General features: G+C 47.2%; 1 protein-coding gene across 6 annotated transcripts in view; it reads left to right on the forward strand.

Moving 5' to 3' along the window:
• The first annotated feature begins 555 nt into the window (after window positions 1-555).
• Window positions 556-18,704, forward strand: part of SPRED2 (sprouty related EVH1 domain containing 2) — a 110,039-nt gene continuing 91,890 nt past the window's right edge. For 3 of the 6 annotated variants that reach the window (XM_057742765.1, XM_057742767.1, XM_057742769.1), the window contains exon 1: window positions 557-1,184. Coding sequence is in view for 3 of the 6 variants with exons in the window: in XM_057742763.1 (XP_057598746.1) it covers window positions 10,319-10,512 (194 nt within the window). In the remaining 3 variants the exon portion in view is untranslated. Of the gene's footprint in view, window positions 1,185-10,253; window positions 10,513-18,704 lie in introns of all 6 variants that reach the window. The other 3 variants (XM_057742763.1, XM_057742764.1, XM_057742768.1) reach the window with 3 other exon arrangements.

An 18,704-nucleotide genomic window follows, 5' to 3' on the forward strand; every position in this document is an offset into this window, starting at 1 on the left:
ATTCCTTAAAAATAACCCCTTCCCCTACCAAGAAAAAAAAAATCGTAAGATTCACGTGAAACTGAAAAGTCTCTGACATTCAGAATCTTGGCAAGGGCACCTGTGCAGCCCCCACCCTCCCGCCCCACGGTGGGGGGGTAGTTGGTTTTCTGAGCGTGAGCACCCCCCCCCCCCCAGGCCTTCCCCTGAGCTCTCCGTCTTCTCCCTCCTCCCCCCCACCCTCCGATTTTTAATCCAGGGGTTTGGAAGGAGGGAGGGAACCAACCGGGAGCCAGATGTGTGCAAGTCCCCGGCTGCCGCCTCCTCCCTCCTCTCGGGCATCTTAAAACCCGGAGTGCTAACGAAGGAGGATCCGGAGTTAGACGCGGCGCAAACAACTCCGCTCCGGGGCTCCTCCGGGTGTGGAAGCCGGGAGGGAGGGGGAAAGGAAGCCGGGCATGCTCAATAGGCGGGGCAAAGTTTTTTGTTTTTTTTTTTCTCTCCTTTTTTTTTTTTTTTTTTTTTTTCTCGGTCGCAAGTAGGAAGCTTTTTGCACTCCACCACCTCTGGCCGCTGGGAAGACGTCATCGCTTCCGCCCTACTTCCTCCTCCTGTTGGCGGCGGTGAGAATCCAATATGGAGTAAATCGGGGGAGTCGAGAGATGGGGCTCGGACGGGGCGCCCTGCACCGCCTTCCAGGCGCACCTCCCCCGGCCGCCGAGCGCTCCCCGGAACTGTGATTGGCCCGGCCCCCCAGGGGCAACCCGGGACCGAGCCCCCACCCGCGGCCGGCCCTCTCCTCCTGCTCTCAGCGGTCCCCGCCGCTCCACGGCGCGCTTGTTTTTCTCCTCCTCTCCCCCACCGCTGTCCCCTGCCCAAATCTCTCCCCTCCGCCCGCCCCCGAGCCCCCGGAGCCGCCGCCCGCCTTGCCCCTCGGCGCTGCGGCGCTCACTCCCCCCCCCCAAGCTTGCCTGTGCACCCCTTCCCCCAGACCTCACCCCGCGCTCCGGTCGCCCTGCTTCCCCTTCTGCCTTGTGCGGCGCCCCCCTCCATCTCTAGCAGCTCCCCCCAACCAAATCAGGCGATCTCCGGAGATGTGAAGAAGGGGGGGTGAGCGGACAGGAAGATGAAGGGAGCAAAGCTGCCCGCCGCGGGACAGGCGTCTAGGTGAACAGGAAAATGACCGAAGAAACACACCCGGACGAGTAAGTTTGGCCGCGGGGTGGGACGAGGGTGCCCCGCGGGGGCAGCGTGGGAGCCGGGGCTGAGGACGCGGGCGGGGACGCTGGTCGGGTGAACTTGGCGTGTGGTGCAGCGACTCGCTGGCCTGTGGGGTCTCGGACGCGAGATTTCTCCCCTTGTTGTTGAAGTGAGGAGGGGGCGAAAACTGCTGGGGGCCAGCGGGGGCGCGCCTTGGGTCGGCGGGCTGGTGGACGCTCCGGGGGCCAAGGGCGCGCGGGTGACCTCGGGCGGTCCCCGCTCCCTCTCCGGGGACTCACAAACACCCCTCCCCCCGAGATCCTCGGCGGCGGGAGCGGAAGACCTGACCCCCCCTCCCCCGCTCCGGCTTCCCGGGGTCGGTGGGTTTTTACACGGGGACTTTGGGACGCTCCCGCCCCGCCGCTCGCCCCGCGGTCCCTTCGGGAGCCCACTGGGGCCCAGGCTCCGCCATGTCGTTTTCTTGAATCGCTCTCATTTGCATACCACATTTTCATTCATAAAAAACACGGCAGCGCCAACGGAGGACTGGGCGCGGGCGGCGCGGGGGTCTGCGTGCGTCCGGGTCCCCGCGCGGGCCGGCGTGCTGGAGCCGCCCAGGGGTCCCGCGGCGCGTGCGAGTGTGTGTGCACGCGCTGGCGGGCCCAGGACGGGCGTCCCGCGGGGTCGGGGCTGCCGGGGGGGCGGATCCGAGGGCGTGCGGCTGGGGCGGGCGGGAGCGTGCGGGGCAGCTCGCTGCAGGCCCTTGTGTGTGTATGCGTGTGTGTGTGTGTGTGTGTGTATGCATGTGTGTGTGTGTGCGCGCGTGCACAGGCGTGCGTGCCCGGCCCGCGGGCCCGAGGGGAACAATGCTCCGGGCGCTTGGCTGGAGGGGCTCTCCGGCGGATCCGCCGCCTCCCTCAGGACCCGTGTCTTTCTCCAGCCCGGGGCCAACATGCAGCTCCCTGCGGCCCCGCGGTCGCCGAGTCGGGTTTGGCTTTCTCCCGCCCGCGCCCGAGGCGTTTCCGATCGCGGGTTTAACCGAGGCAGGGCCTCCCGGCCCCGTGCCTGAGGTCGTCGGCCTCGGGTCCGAGCGGTCACCGCACCGCGGCGGCCGTCGCTGCTCAGTGGCTGTGCCCGCCACCAGCCACCTTTTTTTTTCTTGTGAATAAGACGCTCTCCTTTATTGTCACATGATATCTCTCCCCTCCTCCCCTGCACATTCATAAATCCGGAGCCTGCCTGGGCTCCTTTCATTCAGAGCTGCCATTAGCCAGGGTAGCGGCGGCGCCGGCCGGGGCTCTTTGGCTGGGGCGCCGGGAGCAGGTCGGCAGCCGCGGGGACTTGGCTGGCAGGAGGCCCCGCGCGTGTCTGCGGGGGCGTCGGGGCTGCGGGTAGCTAGAACCCGAGGCCCCGGCTCTTTTGCCCCCGCGAGCATTGAGACCCGGTGCAGAGAGGGGAAGTGACTCAGGGTTGGCCGGCGGGGAGGGCTTTTCTTTCAGCAGGTGACAGAATGCTGTGCTCTTAAGAATCTACTCACTTTTTTTTTTTTTAATGCTACTTTATTCTTTGGCGTATGCTGTCGCCAGGCTGGGCTGGAGGGGGTGTTGGGACGGTTGGTGTTTGGGAAAGGGAATTTCCTTTCTGTGGGTCCCCAGGGAGCCTTGACTGCAGTAACCCGTGGTCTGCCGGACACCCGTCCCGTACGTAGCTGGAGAGGATCCCGTCTGGTGTGCATGTCTGCTGTCCCACCACATCTGCTGGTCTATTTTAGACCTTTTGTTTTGCCTTCATAGACTGTATCTTGAAATGGTAAAATGAAAATTGTTGCCCTTCTAGGGCTGAAATATGGAGCGGGGGTGGGGGGTGGGGGGAGGAATATGTTGCTGGGCCTTGCCTCCTTTAGGACTTGACTAATAAACAGGTATTTTTATGGGTCCTTGTTTGTCCCTGCGCACACAAATAGCAGTGGTAGCAGGGAGGGACGGCTTGTTGGACATAGGGTCCTCACCCTAGGTTGGGTTCCTTGGTTCCATCCCTTGGGAGCACTGGCCTGGCGACTCCCTTTTCAGGGCAGCATGGCGGCTTTGCATTCCTACCCCATCTGGTATCCAAAGCAAAGGGATTTCAGGTGGTATCACCAGCAAGAAATAAATATCTCTCTTCCAGGCTTTCAGAGCAGTTCAGCGTGGGACCCGCTGCCCCCACTGCTGTCAGAAGCCCAGTTGAGACAATGGATATTTGAGGACAGGTTCTGGTTTCAGTTAGAGAATCAGAAAACTGTGGTGCCTTAGCCCACTGCAGAAGTGGTCTTCTCGGGATTACTTTTAATGTAGTGACCTTGTCATGAGACAAGAAACGCCTGGTAAGAAAACGGGCTGCGAGGGCTGTAAACTGCCATTTGTGGACACTGTGCATTATATTGTTCAACGTTCTTATGTAATGACCCGTCTGAAAAATTCCTTTGAAGCGCTGGTGCCAGAAAGAAGGTTTCTCTGAGTTACAGAGCTTGCTGTGATTGCTTTTTTGTTTTTGCTACCACTGTCTGGAAGTTCAGAGCTAAAATACTTGCTTGATTATGGTAGCCATATTAGCTTAGGTTTTTACTAGATTTATTTACTGTTCCTCTATATTCTCTTCTAATGGTTTTATGTTTGAGGTTCCTCAGATGATCTTTTGGAAGTAGGCAAGGTGTGTTACTTAAAAGGAAGTGACATCAAACTGGAGACTTAAGAGAGATACATTTGTGCCTTAGGTAAAATACATTTTCTTGATAGTGCACATATATTTTACGTTACTTTTAGCATGGGAATACAATAAGTCAGAATCTTGCCACTGGTAAAAATCATGCTTAATTTTTAAAAGATAATAAGCTTTGTCTTCTAATGTTCTCTTCCATGTCAATTTAAAACTCCTGTCTAGGGAATTCCCTGGCGGTCCAGTGGTTAGGACTGTGCTCATTTCCGTGGCTCAGGTTCAATCTCTAGTGGGGGATCTAAGATCCTGCAAGCCTCGCAGAGCAGCCAAAAAAGAAAAGAAAAAAATAAAACTGCTCTCTAATAAATATATGCTCACAAATTCAGGAACGCTGTTTTCACTCGTGGTCCTAAACAATAGCTTCCGTATAGAAAATACCCCGACCCTTTTTTGACCCCACTCCAGATAGAAATTCATGATAAGATTTACTACTCTACAGATCTTTTTTTAATAACTGAAAAGTTGAAGGGCATCAGTAAATTATTGCAAGTGGTCTTTTGTACATAGGGAGTGGGAAATTTTTTTTTAATCATATGTATTCTGCCTGTATCTTTAAATCATTTGATCATGGCTATAAGTGATTTGGAAATTTGCAGACAAAAATGAAGAAACCCTTCTCAAGCAGCTGTAACTCAGGAGACACTTGGCTACCATCCTGCTTTCTACTTTGTTCATGAGCTCTTCTCTACAACACACATCTTGCTGAGAATGGATTTGTAGCTCCGCTCTCACTCATATTTTCCCTAATGTTGGAAGATCTCCCATTTGAAAAAGAAAAAAGGCTCTAATATTTTTGCTGAACCATTTCAAAGGACTTAGACATTAGAAATCTTATATCCAATTACTTGAGCTTACTTTCCAAAAGATGAGCATGCTCTTCCGTGAAACCACAGTACCATGATCACACTTTACAAAATCAAGACTAATTCCCTGATGTCTTTAACTCTGTCTCAACTAACTGAAAACTGTCCAATTGGTTATGTTAGCCAAGGGCTGAAGATCCCACTTTAAAAGTATTTGTAACATATTCTTAAGGCTCAAGGCTTAGCCATTTGGTCACTTTCTGATCTAAGGCAAGTTACTTACCTATCTCACTTTGCTTTTATCTGAGTGAATAAGATGGGAATAAACATTACTGATTTCATGGAGTTGCCGTGGGAATTAAATGAGCTAGCCTGTGTCTGTGTAAAGCATACATCCCGCACTAGGAATAATACAGGTGGGTGTCTGGTGTCGGCTCTTTGCTGGGCACTGAGATAGGTTTCTTACAGGCTCACTTTCAAATAACCATGTGAAGGAGGTGTTACCCATTTAACTGATGAGGAAGTTTATGTTACTGGCCGAAGACAGCAAATATTTTTTATAGCACTTTACTCATTTAGTCTTCTCAACAATTCTGTGCAGTAGATGGTTTTATTACCTCCATTTGTAGGTGAGGAAATCAAGGCCCAGAGAGGTTAAGTAACCCCAGCAGCCTGGCTCAGGAAGGACTGTGTTTTTAAGCACCATGAGGCACTGTCTCAGAAGGGGTGAGGGTGGCCAGCTTTAGTCATTCTGACTTCAGAGCTCACACTGTTTCTGCCAGTCATGCCGTCCCTAATTCTTCTGAATTGGTGACAATCTGTCATTGCTGTAATTTTTTTCACTTCCTTCATCTTCCCTGAAAATGCTATGAGGCACATACTGAATTAAAGTGAATTTAAATAAACTTGGGCTCAAGCATTCTGTGATATACCTTAAGATAATGAGAGGAGTGTGAATTCAGAGTTGATTATTACTGGAATGTTAGCTCTACAGTCATTGAAATAAGAGTTGTTATTAGACCCGATACAACAAGGATGGACCCATTCTCTATGCATTAGCCTTTAAAAAAAGGGAGCGTGTTTCTACTCTACCTGAATAGAATCCTTAAATGTTAAAAACATGAGTTGACTATGCAGAATTGGAATCTTGGTCTCTCCCTAAGAAAATCTTGAAAGCAAAACAAAACAAAAAACTTGGAAAGAGCTTAATAAGCTTATAAGCTAGGACACTGTCCTTGTATAAAGTTAAGTCTATTGCAAGGCTGTACCTCTTGTTAGTTGGTGGGCCTGGACTAACCTCCATCTGCTGGGTTTGTTTCCACAGGGATCTTAACACATGCTACCTCCTTTCTAGCTAGAGCTGATCCCCTCTGCCTTCCAGTCCCTTTAACCAATGGCATATATTAGAAGTGGGTCAGTATCAGTACCAAAACTATTCTGCTTGACAGTCTGCTTGCTCGTGCTGTTTATTCCAGAATCTTCTTTCTTCTTTTCCTTCTTCAGCAAGTGAAATTCTGCTCATTGCCCCCCCTCCCACCAGCTCTGAGTCATTCCTCTTATGAGGTCCTCCTAGACTTTCCCCTCCCCCACTCCCTAGGTCAACGTGGTGGGCTCTGTAGCATTTTCCCCCCCACGCTGTATGACAGTATCACCATTTAGAGCTGGGCTTGCAGCTAGATTCTGTCCCAGAACATGAGCTTTCGGGATTTAGGGTTACCTCTCAACTGTCTAGTTTTCTAATTGTTGGCCCAATACCATTGAGCACATTATGGTTGTTTTTAATAAAGATCTATTAAACTAAAAAGTGGATTTGATTATTTTAAGATGCTGTTTTGTCCCTGCTGACTAATGCAGTAATTACAGTTGTATTTGGTTAACTTAGGTTGTATATAAGCCTCCTTCTGAGAAACTCCATGTTCACCTGAAGCACTTGGTGTGTGTTGTGGAAATTGGGTGCAGAACTATCTGGTGGTGGTGATCTGTGATTGACAACTCAAAACCATTTTGATTCCAATCACTGTTGTGGGAACTGGGAAGTGGAAGATCTTAATAAGCCAGGGCCTGTATTTCTGCCTCTGCAGGAGAATCTCTGCAGAAATCACAACATTAACAATTTGCAGTAGCTACAGGGTTCTGATGGAGTCTTAACACTTGAAGTTGGAGACAGCTGTGCTGATGAACTCCACTATTGGCAGAGTTCCTATAGTACGGGGCTGAACACAAATACACAGCCTAACAGCAAAATCCTCAGAAACTGAACAAGATGATAATAGAGGCAGAGCAAGAAGTTTTTGTGTATGGTTGTTTGTTTTGGCTTGTTTTCTCTTAGGTAAATTGGGCTGATTTTTTTTTTAAAGAGCCAGTCATTGATAAACTCATTAACTCTTGTAAATGTTTCTTTTTGATCAGGATTTAAGGCTAGAACATTGATGTTTTTTAAGGCATTGGCTAGGGCTTTTAGTCACTAGGGTAGAAGGAATATTTTGCACTGGTGCCCCCCTGCTCTGTGAAATGGGTTTTCTGTGTGCTTGCCCCCTTAGGCATGAAAGATTGTTACCACAGCTTGATGTTGTTCCCTGTCAGGGAAAGGAAGTCAGGCCAGGATCTTAGTAAAATAGTTGCTGTTAACTGGCATAGGATTTGGCGAAATTGACCAAGGGTTTTGTAACTCCTCATTTCTCAGGTAATCTTTGTCAACAGTATGTTCACATGGGGCATACTGCACCCATAGCAAATCCTGCTTGTGTTATTTATGCTACTTTCAAAGGGTAGTTGAGTATTTACTTAAAAAACAAAATTTCTATGTTGATTTCTATGTTGACTTGCGCTAAAGGCATGCAGGTGGAGAAATGGATTTTGACTTCACCCTGGCATGTAGCAATTATGATTGAAGAGATGTAAACAACACAGGCAGCTTCAGAATGTATGGCTTTGGCTCCTCCTCTTTGTATAGAAACAACAGTTTTTCAGATCTCATTGTTTCCATTCTTAGATTTATTCCCTGTGGTCCATTCATAAATGCTTAAAACTTATCAGGCTGAGTTTTAAAAATTGTCTTTCCTAGTTCATCTTTGTCTTTGTTTTCATTGTTTATTTCTCTTATTTCTTTTTCTCATTGCTTTGGCTCCGGCCTCCTGTATTGATTTTTCAGATAAGCACTTTATTTTGTAATATTTGCATCCCACCCTGAGTATGCACCCAGAAGCTTGGCCCATCTGCCCTTCCAGGTGTGGGAATAATAGCTTATTGACCTCTGCTGAGCCCATAGTAGGCTTTCTGCAAACATTTATTGGTTAATGTAAATGTTCATTAATTGAAAAAGTTTTACCTCATATGAAAAACTAAATGATTATTCATATTGTACCCACATCCAAAAAGACTTTGAGGGTTTCTTTTTTTGTTGTTTTTCTGTTTTTTTTCCTGGAACTACTGAGGAGGTAGGTTGCCGTGATGGTAGAAACATGGGTTTTGGGGTCACACTCTGCCTCTTTCCTTTACTGACTCTTACCGTCAGTGTACTTACCTACAGTAGCATCCTTCACTCTCTTGCCATCCCTGTCTGTGGCCTAGAAATCATACTACCAGCAGTTCAAGTTGTTTCTAAAACATGAGTCAGTAGGCTTGGTGGAAATGGGTGCAGCTGAGAGTTCTCTTAGGCGTAAGCTGGCTTATGGCTTGTTTTGTCTACTTGCATGCCATGTTGGTGTTTGCATTTTATATTTCCAGCCAAGGAATAAAGTGGATCCTGGACCAGAGATTTAATTTAATCATCAACATTCCAATAATTTTACTCATTTTTACAGACCTTTTAAAGCTGTATACGTGTGAATATAGTCTTAACATAGTAATTAAATTTCTCTCCTTTGCTTAATACGTTAAATCAAATCTGGGGTTTTTCTCAGGCTCAAAATTCCAAAACAGGTCTGCTGTGCCAGGATGGTGTGCCCTGGCTCAGTGTTACTTCTGGCCCTGAAGACCTAATGGTTGCCTTCTCATTAATCTGTGGGTGAACAGGTTTCAGATGAGGAGTTTGCTATTCGTGAACCAGCTTTGAGGCCCTTACCGTCCATTCTTAGATGTCTTTTTGTACTAAGGAAAATTATAGATACTGGATTATAGGTGTCCATTTGGAGTGTAGTATTCTCTGAATCTAAAGAACTTGAGTTTAGAACATACGGATCCTAATTGCAAAGCCATGTATAAATTATTTACTGGATAAAATAAATAGCAGTGGGGGTGGCACCGGAGGCTGGAGGAAAGGGAGCGACTAGCAGTGGAGTGCCATTCACTTACTGCACCCATTGTTCCAGACACCTTACCTGCCAAGGCAGGACCCAAGCTGTGACTCAGAGGGAGCCTCTGCCCTCAGGGAGCTTACATTCTAGGGTACTAGGCGCTTCCCTGTGCCTTCAGGGTGTGAGGTCAGTGTTGTCTGGATCATGGACTGACTGGCTGCCAGAGGTCTTTCCCTCTTCTTCCTCTTCCTCTGCAGGGTTCCCCCTCACTGCAAGTGTTGGGATTCCCAGATTTGGGGTGGAGGGAACTCTTCCTCCAGAGTATTAGAGGAGCTACATGCCCTTCATAGAATCCCATAACAAGTTCTTCGAGTCATTTGGGGGGGGGGGTGCGCTTGTGTGTTGTGTACATTAACTCGCACACTCATACATGAATGGACTGTGTCCAACAGTCAAAAGGGTCCACAGCTGCAGGCAAAGAAAAGATTGAGCCAGGTTACGTATCTTGTCTGAGGTCACAGAGCAGGATTTGTTTTTACCCACAGTCTTTGACTTCAGATCCCATGTCTGTAGAACAGTATGTGTCATAACTTCACAGAGCCTCAGTTTTTGCAAAGAAACTGTTGCATGTACAGCTTGATTTATATTACCATTGAGCACAAGAAATTGGAACTCATTTAGAATCCTGTAAATGCCTTGGAACTGTGAGATGACATTTCTTCCTTATGTTCCTGTTCAGTTCTGTGGAGTAGGGAACCATTGCCCATGGAGGTGGCCTTTTCTGTACTGATACAAAGAGCAGTTCTACAGAGACCTGTTTTGGAAAGAGAACCAGCCACCATGCCCTTGATGGAGTGTGTGTGAGCAGGATGGCTAACAAAGCACGCTATTCTCCTGGACCTGTTTTTTAGCCTAGCTGTTTTGAGAGGAGGATTAAACATGAATGTGCATAGGAATCACCTGGGAATCTTATAAAATGAGGATTCTGATTCAGTAAGGCCAGAGATTCTGCATTTTTTAAAAAAATAAATTTCTTTATTTATTTGGCTGTGTTGGGTCTTCGTTGCTGCACACGGGCTTTCTCTAGTTGCAGCGAGCGGGGGTTACCCTTCGTTGTGCGCGGGCTCCCCACCGCAGTGGCTTCCGGCACACGGGCTCGATAGCTGTGGCTCGCAGGTTCTAGAGCGCAGGCTCAGTAGTTGTGGTGCACAGGCTTAGTTGCTCAGCGGTATGTGGAATCCTCCTGGAGCAGGGATTGAACCCGTGTCCCCTGCACTGGCAGACGGATTCTCAACCACTGCACCACCTAGGAAGCCCCAAGATTCTGCATTTTTAAGAAACTTCCTGATGCTGCTGGTGCTGCGGATCCAGGGACCCTGCTTTGATTCGCAAGAGCCTGCCTGTGGCTGTGAAGATGGCGAGCTCCCGGCTGCCACGATGGTGTCTTCAAAGGCGCCCTCACGCGCTTGGCATCTGGAATCTATTGAAGAAGCTCATTGGACAAGAAGATGGTGCTTCCATGCAGAGAGATGTTCTCAAAGGTCTGCCCTTCCCCATTCTTGGCAGGACTTTCAGCTTTGAGGTATAGCTTGATATTAGATGGGAAGGTGCTGGAAGAATTTTTTCTTCTATGGCTTAAAAAGGGTTCTTGGTGAATGCCAGGCGGCCCAAGAGATCCATTACTGAAAGAGAAATAAGAAGTCCCAGCACTGTGTGTAATGTCTGTCAGCTGGCATTCCGTACCTTCCAGACAAATCAGTCTCCTATGGAAAGCCATTCACCCTGGGAAGCAGGCACACTCAGCCCTAGAAGAAATCACAGGAAGTAATTAAACCGAGAAGGTCAGAGAAAGAGGAAGTGATTGTGTTGTTTCTGATGCGAATAGCATTGTTGTTCCTGGGGATCGAGTTGGTGGTGTTTAAGTCTTCTGGAATGTGAGTGTGACTGGGGACTTGATTGTTATTAAATTGCAGCCCTTTCAGTTTATTCTTTTAGACAGCAATCTAGTTAGGAAATGAATTGCTTTTAGGTCTTATCAGGAATCCCCACGTGCCTAAGCAGAAGTCTTGAGCAGGGAGTTGCTTATAGCTTGGCAAATTGCACTTAAATGAAATGAATGTCAAGACTATTAGAGGTTAATTTTAGGTGTCTGGAGTTCTCCCTAATTCTCCTGATTAAACACTTTAACATAATAGTTTCCTTAATTGGAATAATGATAGAATATTAGCATGCATATTAAACCATTTACCCAAATTTGAATAGGGTTAAAATGCAAATTATCCATCACTTGTCAGCACTTACTCTTTAGAGATAATTCCTGGGGAGAGATGGGGAAGAGACTGGAATATGAATCAGAAAGTGGCTTTCTACCTGGTGCAGCATTGATGGGAAAGCCAAGAATAGACCAGAGGACTGAAGTAAGACCCTTTGTTCCCCCCCCCCCCCAAAAAAAGAGGTGCGAAAAATACCAATGCCTGTGATAGTAATAACTCCAATAAGAAGGTAGGTGGAATGAGAAATTTGAAATGAGCTGACTGTGGACCTTCATTGGCCGGTCATATTTTTCATTCAGAGGAAGGTGGTAAGAGACTTAAGGCCCCTCCCCAGCATTTAGATACCCCGCTCTGAAGTCTTGAACTGATGCCACCACCCAGTAATTGCCCAGCAAGTGATTGGGGACCCACAAGCACTTCAAGTGTTGTTTGTGAAGCGAATATGTACATAACATCACCCATATACGTGTATGACTCTTTTCAATGTATGTAGCTATATTTATAGAAAAATAAAATACTCAAATACTCAGTAAAATAGTACCCAATAAAATACTGCTGTGCTGAAATCACGGTGCATGTTTGTGGTATTTTTCTCAACTCAAGGTTATTTAAAAATACAGCTGTAATCCCTGGGGAGGAGGGCTGATCCCCTGAATTTTCTGCCTTTGAATGCTTCCTCTTCGAAAGTTGGGAATCATGGCTGTGACCCTCCTTCTGGTTCCAGGGACATGAGTGTGGTTATTGTGTAGGGAATGCATATGCAGAGGATGTGTTGTGCTGCAGGCTGGTGGGGGACTGGTTGGAAGGTCTTTTAAAAGCAGAGGGCACTAGTTGGAGGTGGATGGGGGAAGCTGAAAATGAGTCAGGATACCCCCCCCCCCCCCAGAGACTTGGCACAAAGTTGGGTTTTTTTCATAAGAAGGGGGTCCTGGGGGAGTGTGTCTTCTGTCTTCCAGCTCTTCCCCCTTTCCCTCTTGCATGTATTGAACACCTCTGCTAGGCAGCACACAACTCTGTTGTGGAAAAAAGGATACACCCAACACTAGAAGCTCTTGAATGGATACCAAGTAGCAGAGAAGATGGGTACCAGGTTGCCGTGTGCAGTGAGTTCTGGGAGTCGGGAAACTTAGGTTCCCATCACTTCTTTGCCACTAACCTGCTCTGTGACCTTCAGCAAGATGTGTAGCTGCTTCTCTGGACTTGGCTTTCTCATCTCTAAAGGGGTTGAATGGTATCATAATATTGAAGAACTCTTGTAGTTCCAAATATTGTAAGGAGAGTTCTTGTTTTAAGAAAACTTTTATTCTTAAGTATAATATTCTTTTTAAAAGTAGAGACAAATAGAAGAAATTAAAGTACATCTTGCGGCATCAGCCGGGGTGAGAGTTGAGAGTTCACTTTCAACCAGGTAGGACTTGAGTTTTAGAGGACACAGATAAGAGTGGTGGTAGTGATGGTGGGGGAGAGGGGTGGGTCCAGCAGGTTGGAGAGGAGGCATCTTGTGTCCAAAGGTTTCTTCCACAGACAAGGAAACTCTACCTCTGGGTTTACGCTGGAGGAGCTCAGAGAAAGAGCTGGTCCAGTCAGGTGAGGCTAACTTTGAGCGGTTACTGAATTCCAGGCTAACAAAGTACCTATCTGAGCTTTCGTTCCTTAGGTGGAATGGAGCTGTTTAAAGTTTTGAAGCAAAAAAAATGATAAAGTGCTATATTGGTAAATTCCAACTAGTTGGAGGCTGCAGGCTGGGCTGGAGTCAGGGAGGCCACTAAGAACTGCGCAGCGCTTTCGCTCTCGCTCTGACGATATGCAGTGGGCACTGCCCTGGGAACCTTTATTCCAAAGAGGTTGTCGTTATGTTAACTGGAAGATAGTCAGGGGGCTCTGATGTTCAAAACAAAGTTAATCAACTTTGTAGATCAAACTTACAAGCTAGTAATAAGCCGAGTGAGGGTTTTGTTTTTGTTTGTTTTTAGTATTGTTACTTCTGCAGGAATACAGTACCACTCAATTGAAATTGCCTTTGTGAAGTGGAGAATACATTGCCTTTTCTCAATGATGTAAAATGGTTGCAACTTGACCGTGAAACGTAAAATCGGAGAAGATCTTAGGAAAATGCCAGCTCCCTTCTTTTACAGAAAAATTGCAGTCCAGAGAGGTCGAGGGACAAAACAGGGTCACACAGCTAGCTGGTGGCTTGGGATGTGTAAGCAAGCAGATGTCGTATGGCCTTGGTTCCAGTCCTGGTTGGGTGCTGTGTTAAACATTCATGACAGTTGTTACCCTGAGCTGTTGAACTCTCCGGAGACAGGGAAAAGATGGTGGAAATCTGTTCAATTTAGATGTAGCCCATGCTGACGAGGAACCATCGACATTGAACAGAGTGCCAGCCTCCGTCAGCCCCTGCAGAAGTTGGGAATAGGTGAGCTGCCAGACGCTGTTCCTGTGTGGCTCACCTTGGAGTGGCAGGTAGGGATCCCCAGGGATGGCTTCCACATGTGTGTTTCAGGAACAGGAGAATAGGCAGTGGAAACAGAGGAGGGCTACCCTCCGCTCTCCATCCTGGGGGAGAAAAGGTGAGCCCTTAGGTGAGAAGTTGAAATACATGTGACCGAAGTTTTTGCACCTGGGCGCTAGCAAAAAAGTCTGTGAAACATTACCTACGCTGGTCTTTCCTCCCCAGCTCCAGTGCCTTCTCTTCCCTTCATGTGTTTGTTTTTGATGTTAACTGCCAAGGCAGTGTGGTCATAGGCAGCAGGAAGTAATATTTGATATGCAGGTTTCAGGGGTGGGGTTGGGGGGCGGTGGATGCCACCATGGGAAGGGTGGCGGTTTGGGTGCACTGGTGTGAGAACTTGGAACATTTCTAAGGCAACAGGTGCTGCTGCAGCAAAGAGGGGGAGGGAAGAGTTGATCAGCTGGTCACATAAATATTTTTTATGGTAGCATTTTACTTTAATTTTTGTAAGGCCGCTGACCCAGAGGGTAACTCCAGATGAAGTTGGGATTATCCTCTGTACTGAATCACATAGCTGCTAAGTGTGATGTCGGTGTAGAAACCTAGGCTTGAGGAAGAATACAAACAATCCCCAAACCAAGACACACTATCCCCAAGAGCCCACAGTCCAGCAGACAGGCTGGGAAGGCACACTCCACCCTGCCATGGTGAGACTCGATCCCTTTCCCAATCCTGTTTTGGAACGATAGTTCTCAGTCAGGACTCCTCTTGGATAACAAGATTCACACTGCTTGCGTAGGATGGGAGATGTGTACTTTAAAAAAAAAATTCCTTTTCTTGGGGTTCTATACCCCCACCTCCCCCTCCACCTACCCTTTAATCTCCATCAGCTGGGCATTCTTCTTACTTATAAAGGATCCCTTATGAGCCTAAAGATTGCACTGTGGGGTTTCAGTTTCCACGTACCAGTGCTTCTGGACCATCCAAATGGTCAGGGTGGTTTGGTTATAAATAGCTTACCTGCAGATCCCTCCATCCACATTCCTCGTGTTCCACATCTAGCAGTACAACAGTGACCAGGAGAATAGACAGCTGTGGTCCCGCCCTCCGTGGTATGCAGCCTGAACTAGAGTTCCTCCCCCAACTGTCCTGACAGGGGCAGTTTTATCAGTATAACAAGAGGCCCCAGGTGGAGCATATCTGTGTTGCTTTGGCATGCTTTCTAGGACACAACACCTGTCCATCTTTCCACTCTCACCCTTCTCCTCCCTAGACCAATTGAATTAGAATTTCATCCTCATACCCTGTGTCAGTATTTCAAAAAATCTAGGAGATTCTCCTGTGTCTTTGATCAGGATTTGGAAGAGGGGAACACCCACCAAACCTAGAGGGTTGTGACCAAAATGCAATTACCCAAGGAACATTATTCACTCTTTAAAGATGCCCCTGGGTGATGGGTGTTAACTAGACTTTATTGTGGTGGTCATTTTGCAGTATATACAAATAGCGAATCATGTTGTACACCTGAAACTAATATAATGTTATATGTCAGTCGTAGGTTGAAAAAAAAATTCCCCTCTCACTGCCTATTAGTTTATCCTGAGTCATCTCTCATACAGGAGGGGATTCAAAAGGTCACACACATCCCTGTCAGGCAAGGAGACTGTTGCTTTATCCCTTCCTGCCTTTTCCTCTTGGTTCCATCTCATTCAGGTTAGTAACAGATAATCTGTTAGGAAGATACCAAATTGATGTTACATGTAAAGTGAGATTATAAGAGACTACAAAATAAATTCTAATTTTTGATCCAGGAGGTCTTTTATTTAATAAAGAACACTCTAAAGCACACCAAAAAATCACCTACAGCTGTCCAAAATTGCAACTGTTATTTATTAATTTTTAAAGAGGTTTGGCTGAAACTTTAAAAGCCCTAATAATTTTTTTCAGAAGTTTTCCTTAGTGATGTAATACAGATGCCTTTAGGATACGAATTTAGCTATTTTAATAGTTAAAGTAGTATATATAGGAGTGTTTTTTTGTCTTTTTTTTGTGGGGGAGTGGATTGGGGCCAGTTACTTTACAGGAAACAGGAATAGTTCTTGAATTTGATTTTTGACAAAGCTTGGTTAATGTGGGACCAACATCTGTTTGAATTTAAAGGAAAACAGCTATAGAATCACGCACTTTTACCTAGAAATGAAAATGCATTGACTTAAAACAGATGTCTCTAACAAAAACTGTTGCCAGGTTTTAAGATTGTTGCTTGTCACCCAGAAGTGTGGCACCGCATGCAAATGTGGGAAAGGCTGGAAAAAGTGTTTTAATATCTTAGGAGAAAATGTGAAGGACACACTTTGTCTTGCACAGTAATGTGAATGTACTTTATGCCACTGAACCATACACTTAAAAATGGTTAAAATGGTAAATTTTATGTTATGTATATTTTGCTACTATTATAACACATTTTTTAAAAAATGGGACCAAGTCAACTAATGACTTCATAAGATCTCAAAGACTTCTTTCTGGAAAAATGTCGGCCTGAACACAACTACCTGGGCCCACGGGCCTCAGATACCTAGTCACCCATTTCACATCCACATTTGTAGATTTCCGGCTTCCTGTCAGTCTATGCCTGGTCCCCTTTGCTCCCCTCTTCTGCCCCCTCCCTCCAAAGAAGGTCGTTTCAAGACGCGGAGGCAAGATGGACTTTGAGGATGAGGCCAGTGGTGCCCAGAATTGTGTATCTCCTAAAGGTTTCTGCAGTTGACTGGGTGTGTTTCTTTCTAGACTGTTGGGTCTTGACAAGGGGTTGGAACCTCTGAGACAGCTTTAAAGGTCCAAACCGCTTTGCAGGAGAGCTAACAGTGGATGGAGCTGGTCTTGGTTGTGGGTGGTGTAGGTGATGGGCCCTTCCCGGGCAGGGAGACCAGGGTTGAGGGCAGGCTGGCACAATAGTGACCAACAAAGCAGCCTTGGCCATCTGGAGCCTCGATGGTGATAACCATATGGGATGATAATGCAAAAAAGTGTAAAAACCAAAGAAGTGTGTTGGCCCATCCGCCTTTCCTCTCTTTGGTACTGGGAGGTCTCGTAACCTGGCAGGTGAAATTAAGAATCACTTAATGTAAACAAACGCGTAAGAATGAATGTGTGCTGAGGCGAGGCCTGTGAGAAAAACAGCTTGTCCTTTGAAAATGTTCAGCCCTTTTTGTTGTTGTTGTTTTTCGGAAGACTTGGTGTTTCCCTCTTTAAGTTGTTTTACTCGTAGCCTGTTGGTGAAAGTTAGTGTTAGAGGTTCTGAGGTGGCACACACTTCGAGTAGAAATATTAGCAGTTTCTTCTGCAGCTTTTGTGAGTTTTTCAATAAAATTACATGTTAACTCATACCCATAAGTACTCATTTTGGTTGTTGAAAATCTATAGTCCTTCATAAACTGTTTATAGATACAACACTTTCTGGCCTTGGGAATACTCAAGTCACTACATTTGATACTTAATTTGGCAATCTCTGTGTCCAGTAGAAAAAACAAATGCTGTCACAAACCACTCTGATAAGCTTTGGGGAAAGGGTTACTCGTGGTCAAGGGCATATCTGTTTATGTGAAAGTACCCCACCCCACCCCACCCCAGGGTTGGAAACACAGGATCTGCAGATCTTACCAATTGAGGGAGCTGGGAAGTATGCGCTGTTCTGCCGCCCCGGATGGCCCTTCAGCTTCTGCTCGGACACTTCCAAGAGAAGGAGCCCTCGTGCTGGGTGACTCGGGTAGGTGGCCCTGACTGTCAGCAAGTCCCTCTGTGGAGCTACTGTCCTCACCGGCAACAGCCGGTTCTCTGCTGTTCTGACCGCCCCACTGATACATGAGGGCAGCTTCCGCTGCGCAGACAGCATCCCTGTCTCCTTATCAGTGTTCACGTCAGCCGAGTCTCTTGTAAAATAGGGGTCCAGAACTGGAGGTGCTTTTCCAGATGCCCCAGACTCGTAGATGCTGTCGACGTCGGCCTCTCCCTGTAGTCTGGGGTGGCGTGGGGGCTGTGGTCAGTGTAGAGGTGTTTCCGAGTCCAAAGCTCGCTCTGCTCGCTGCACGACAGGCCGATGAATCGGAGACAAGGTGTTGAGGCAAGGAATAGGACCTGATTCGGAACGCTGGCAGATCGAGAAGATGGCAGACGAGTGTCTGTCAAAAAACCATCTCGGGGTCTGGATGCCAGTTTCTTTTAGAGAATCTGAGAGGGAGAGGCGGGGAGGAAAGTAAAAAGGGTTATCCGTCTTGCAAAATGTCTCCTGGAATGACGGGCCTTGGGGAAGGGATGTGTTCGTTTCACAGGTGGGTAGGGTTCCCTGAGGCAGGCCATTGTGTACGATTAAAGCAATGAAAAGCAAAGGTTAAAGTCAAAGAAACAGATCCAACATGGAGTCCAGTTTACAGAGGCACCAGGCTGTTTGCGTGGAAGACGCGTGCTGCCTGTGTGCGGAGCCTGCACCCTTGATTTTCTGTGCTATTTTCAGCTGCTCTGGGCTCTATAGGAATAGCTGTCTCTCCCTTTCAGAGGCATAAAGAAGATTATTCTGGTGACAGCCTGAGTACTTGCTGGACATCAATTATTGGCTCTTGGTGTGCTGGGCCGGGGGAGGAAAGGAGTTCCCTCCTTCTCCAAAAGACCTCTCCACGTCTTTCTCTCTTCTTTTCTTTTAAATTCTATCATTTTCTTGCTGCACCAACTGAAATATGTGCCTTTTTCTTTTTTTTCTTTTTTTCCCATTAATTAATTAATTTCGGCTGCATTGGGTCTTTGTTGCTGTGTGCGGGCTTTCTCTAGTTGCTTTGCTGAGGCTGCTCTTTGTTGCGGTGCCAGAGCTTAGCATTGAGGTGGCTTCTCATTGAGGTGGCTTCTTGTTGCAGAGCACGGGCTCTAGAGCACAGGCCCAGTAGTTGTGGCGCACGGGCTTAGTTGCTCCGCTGCCTGTGAGATCTTCCTGGACCAGGGCTCGAACCCTTGTCCC

Source organism: Hippopotamus amphibius, chromosome 7 (genome assembly GCF_030028045.1).
Source record: "Hippopotamus amphibius kiboko isolate mHipAmp2 chromosome 7, mHipAmp2.hap2, whole genome shotgun sequence".
Lineage (NCBI taxonomy): Eukaryota > Metazoa > Chordata > Mammalia > Artiodactyla > Hippopotamidae > Hippopotamus > Hippopotamus amphibius.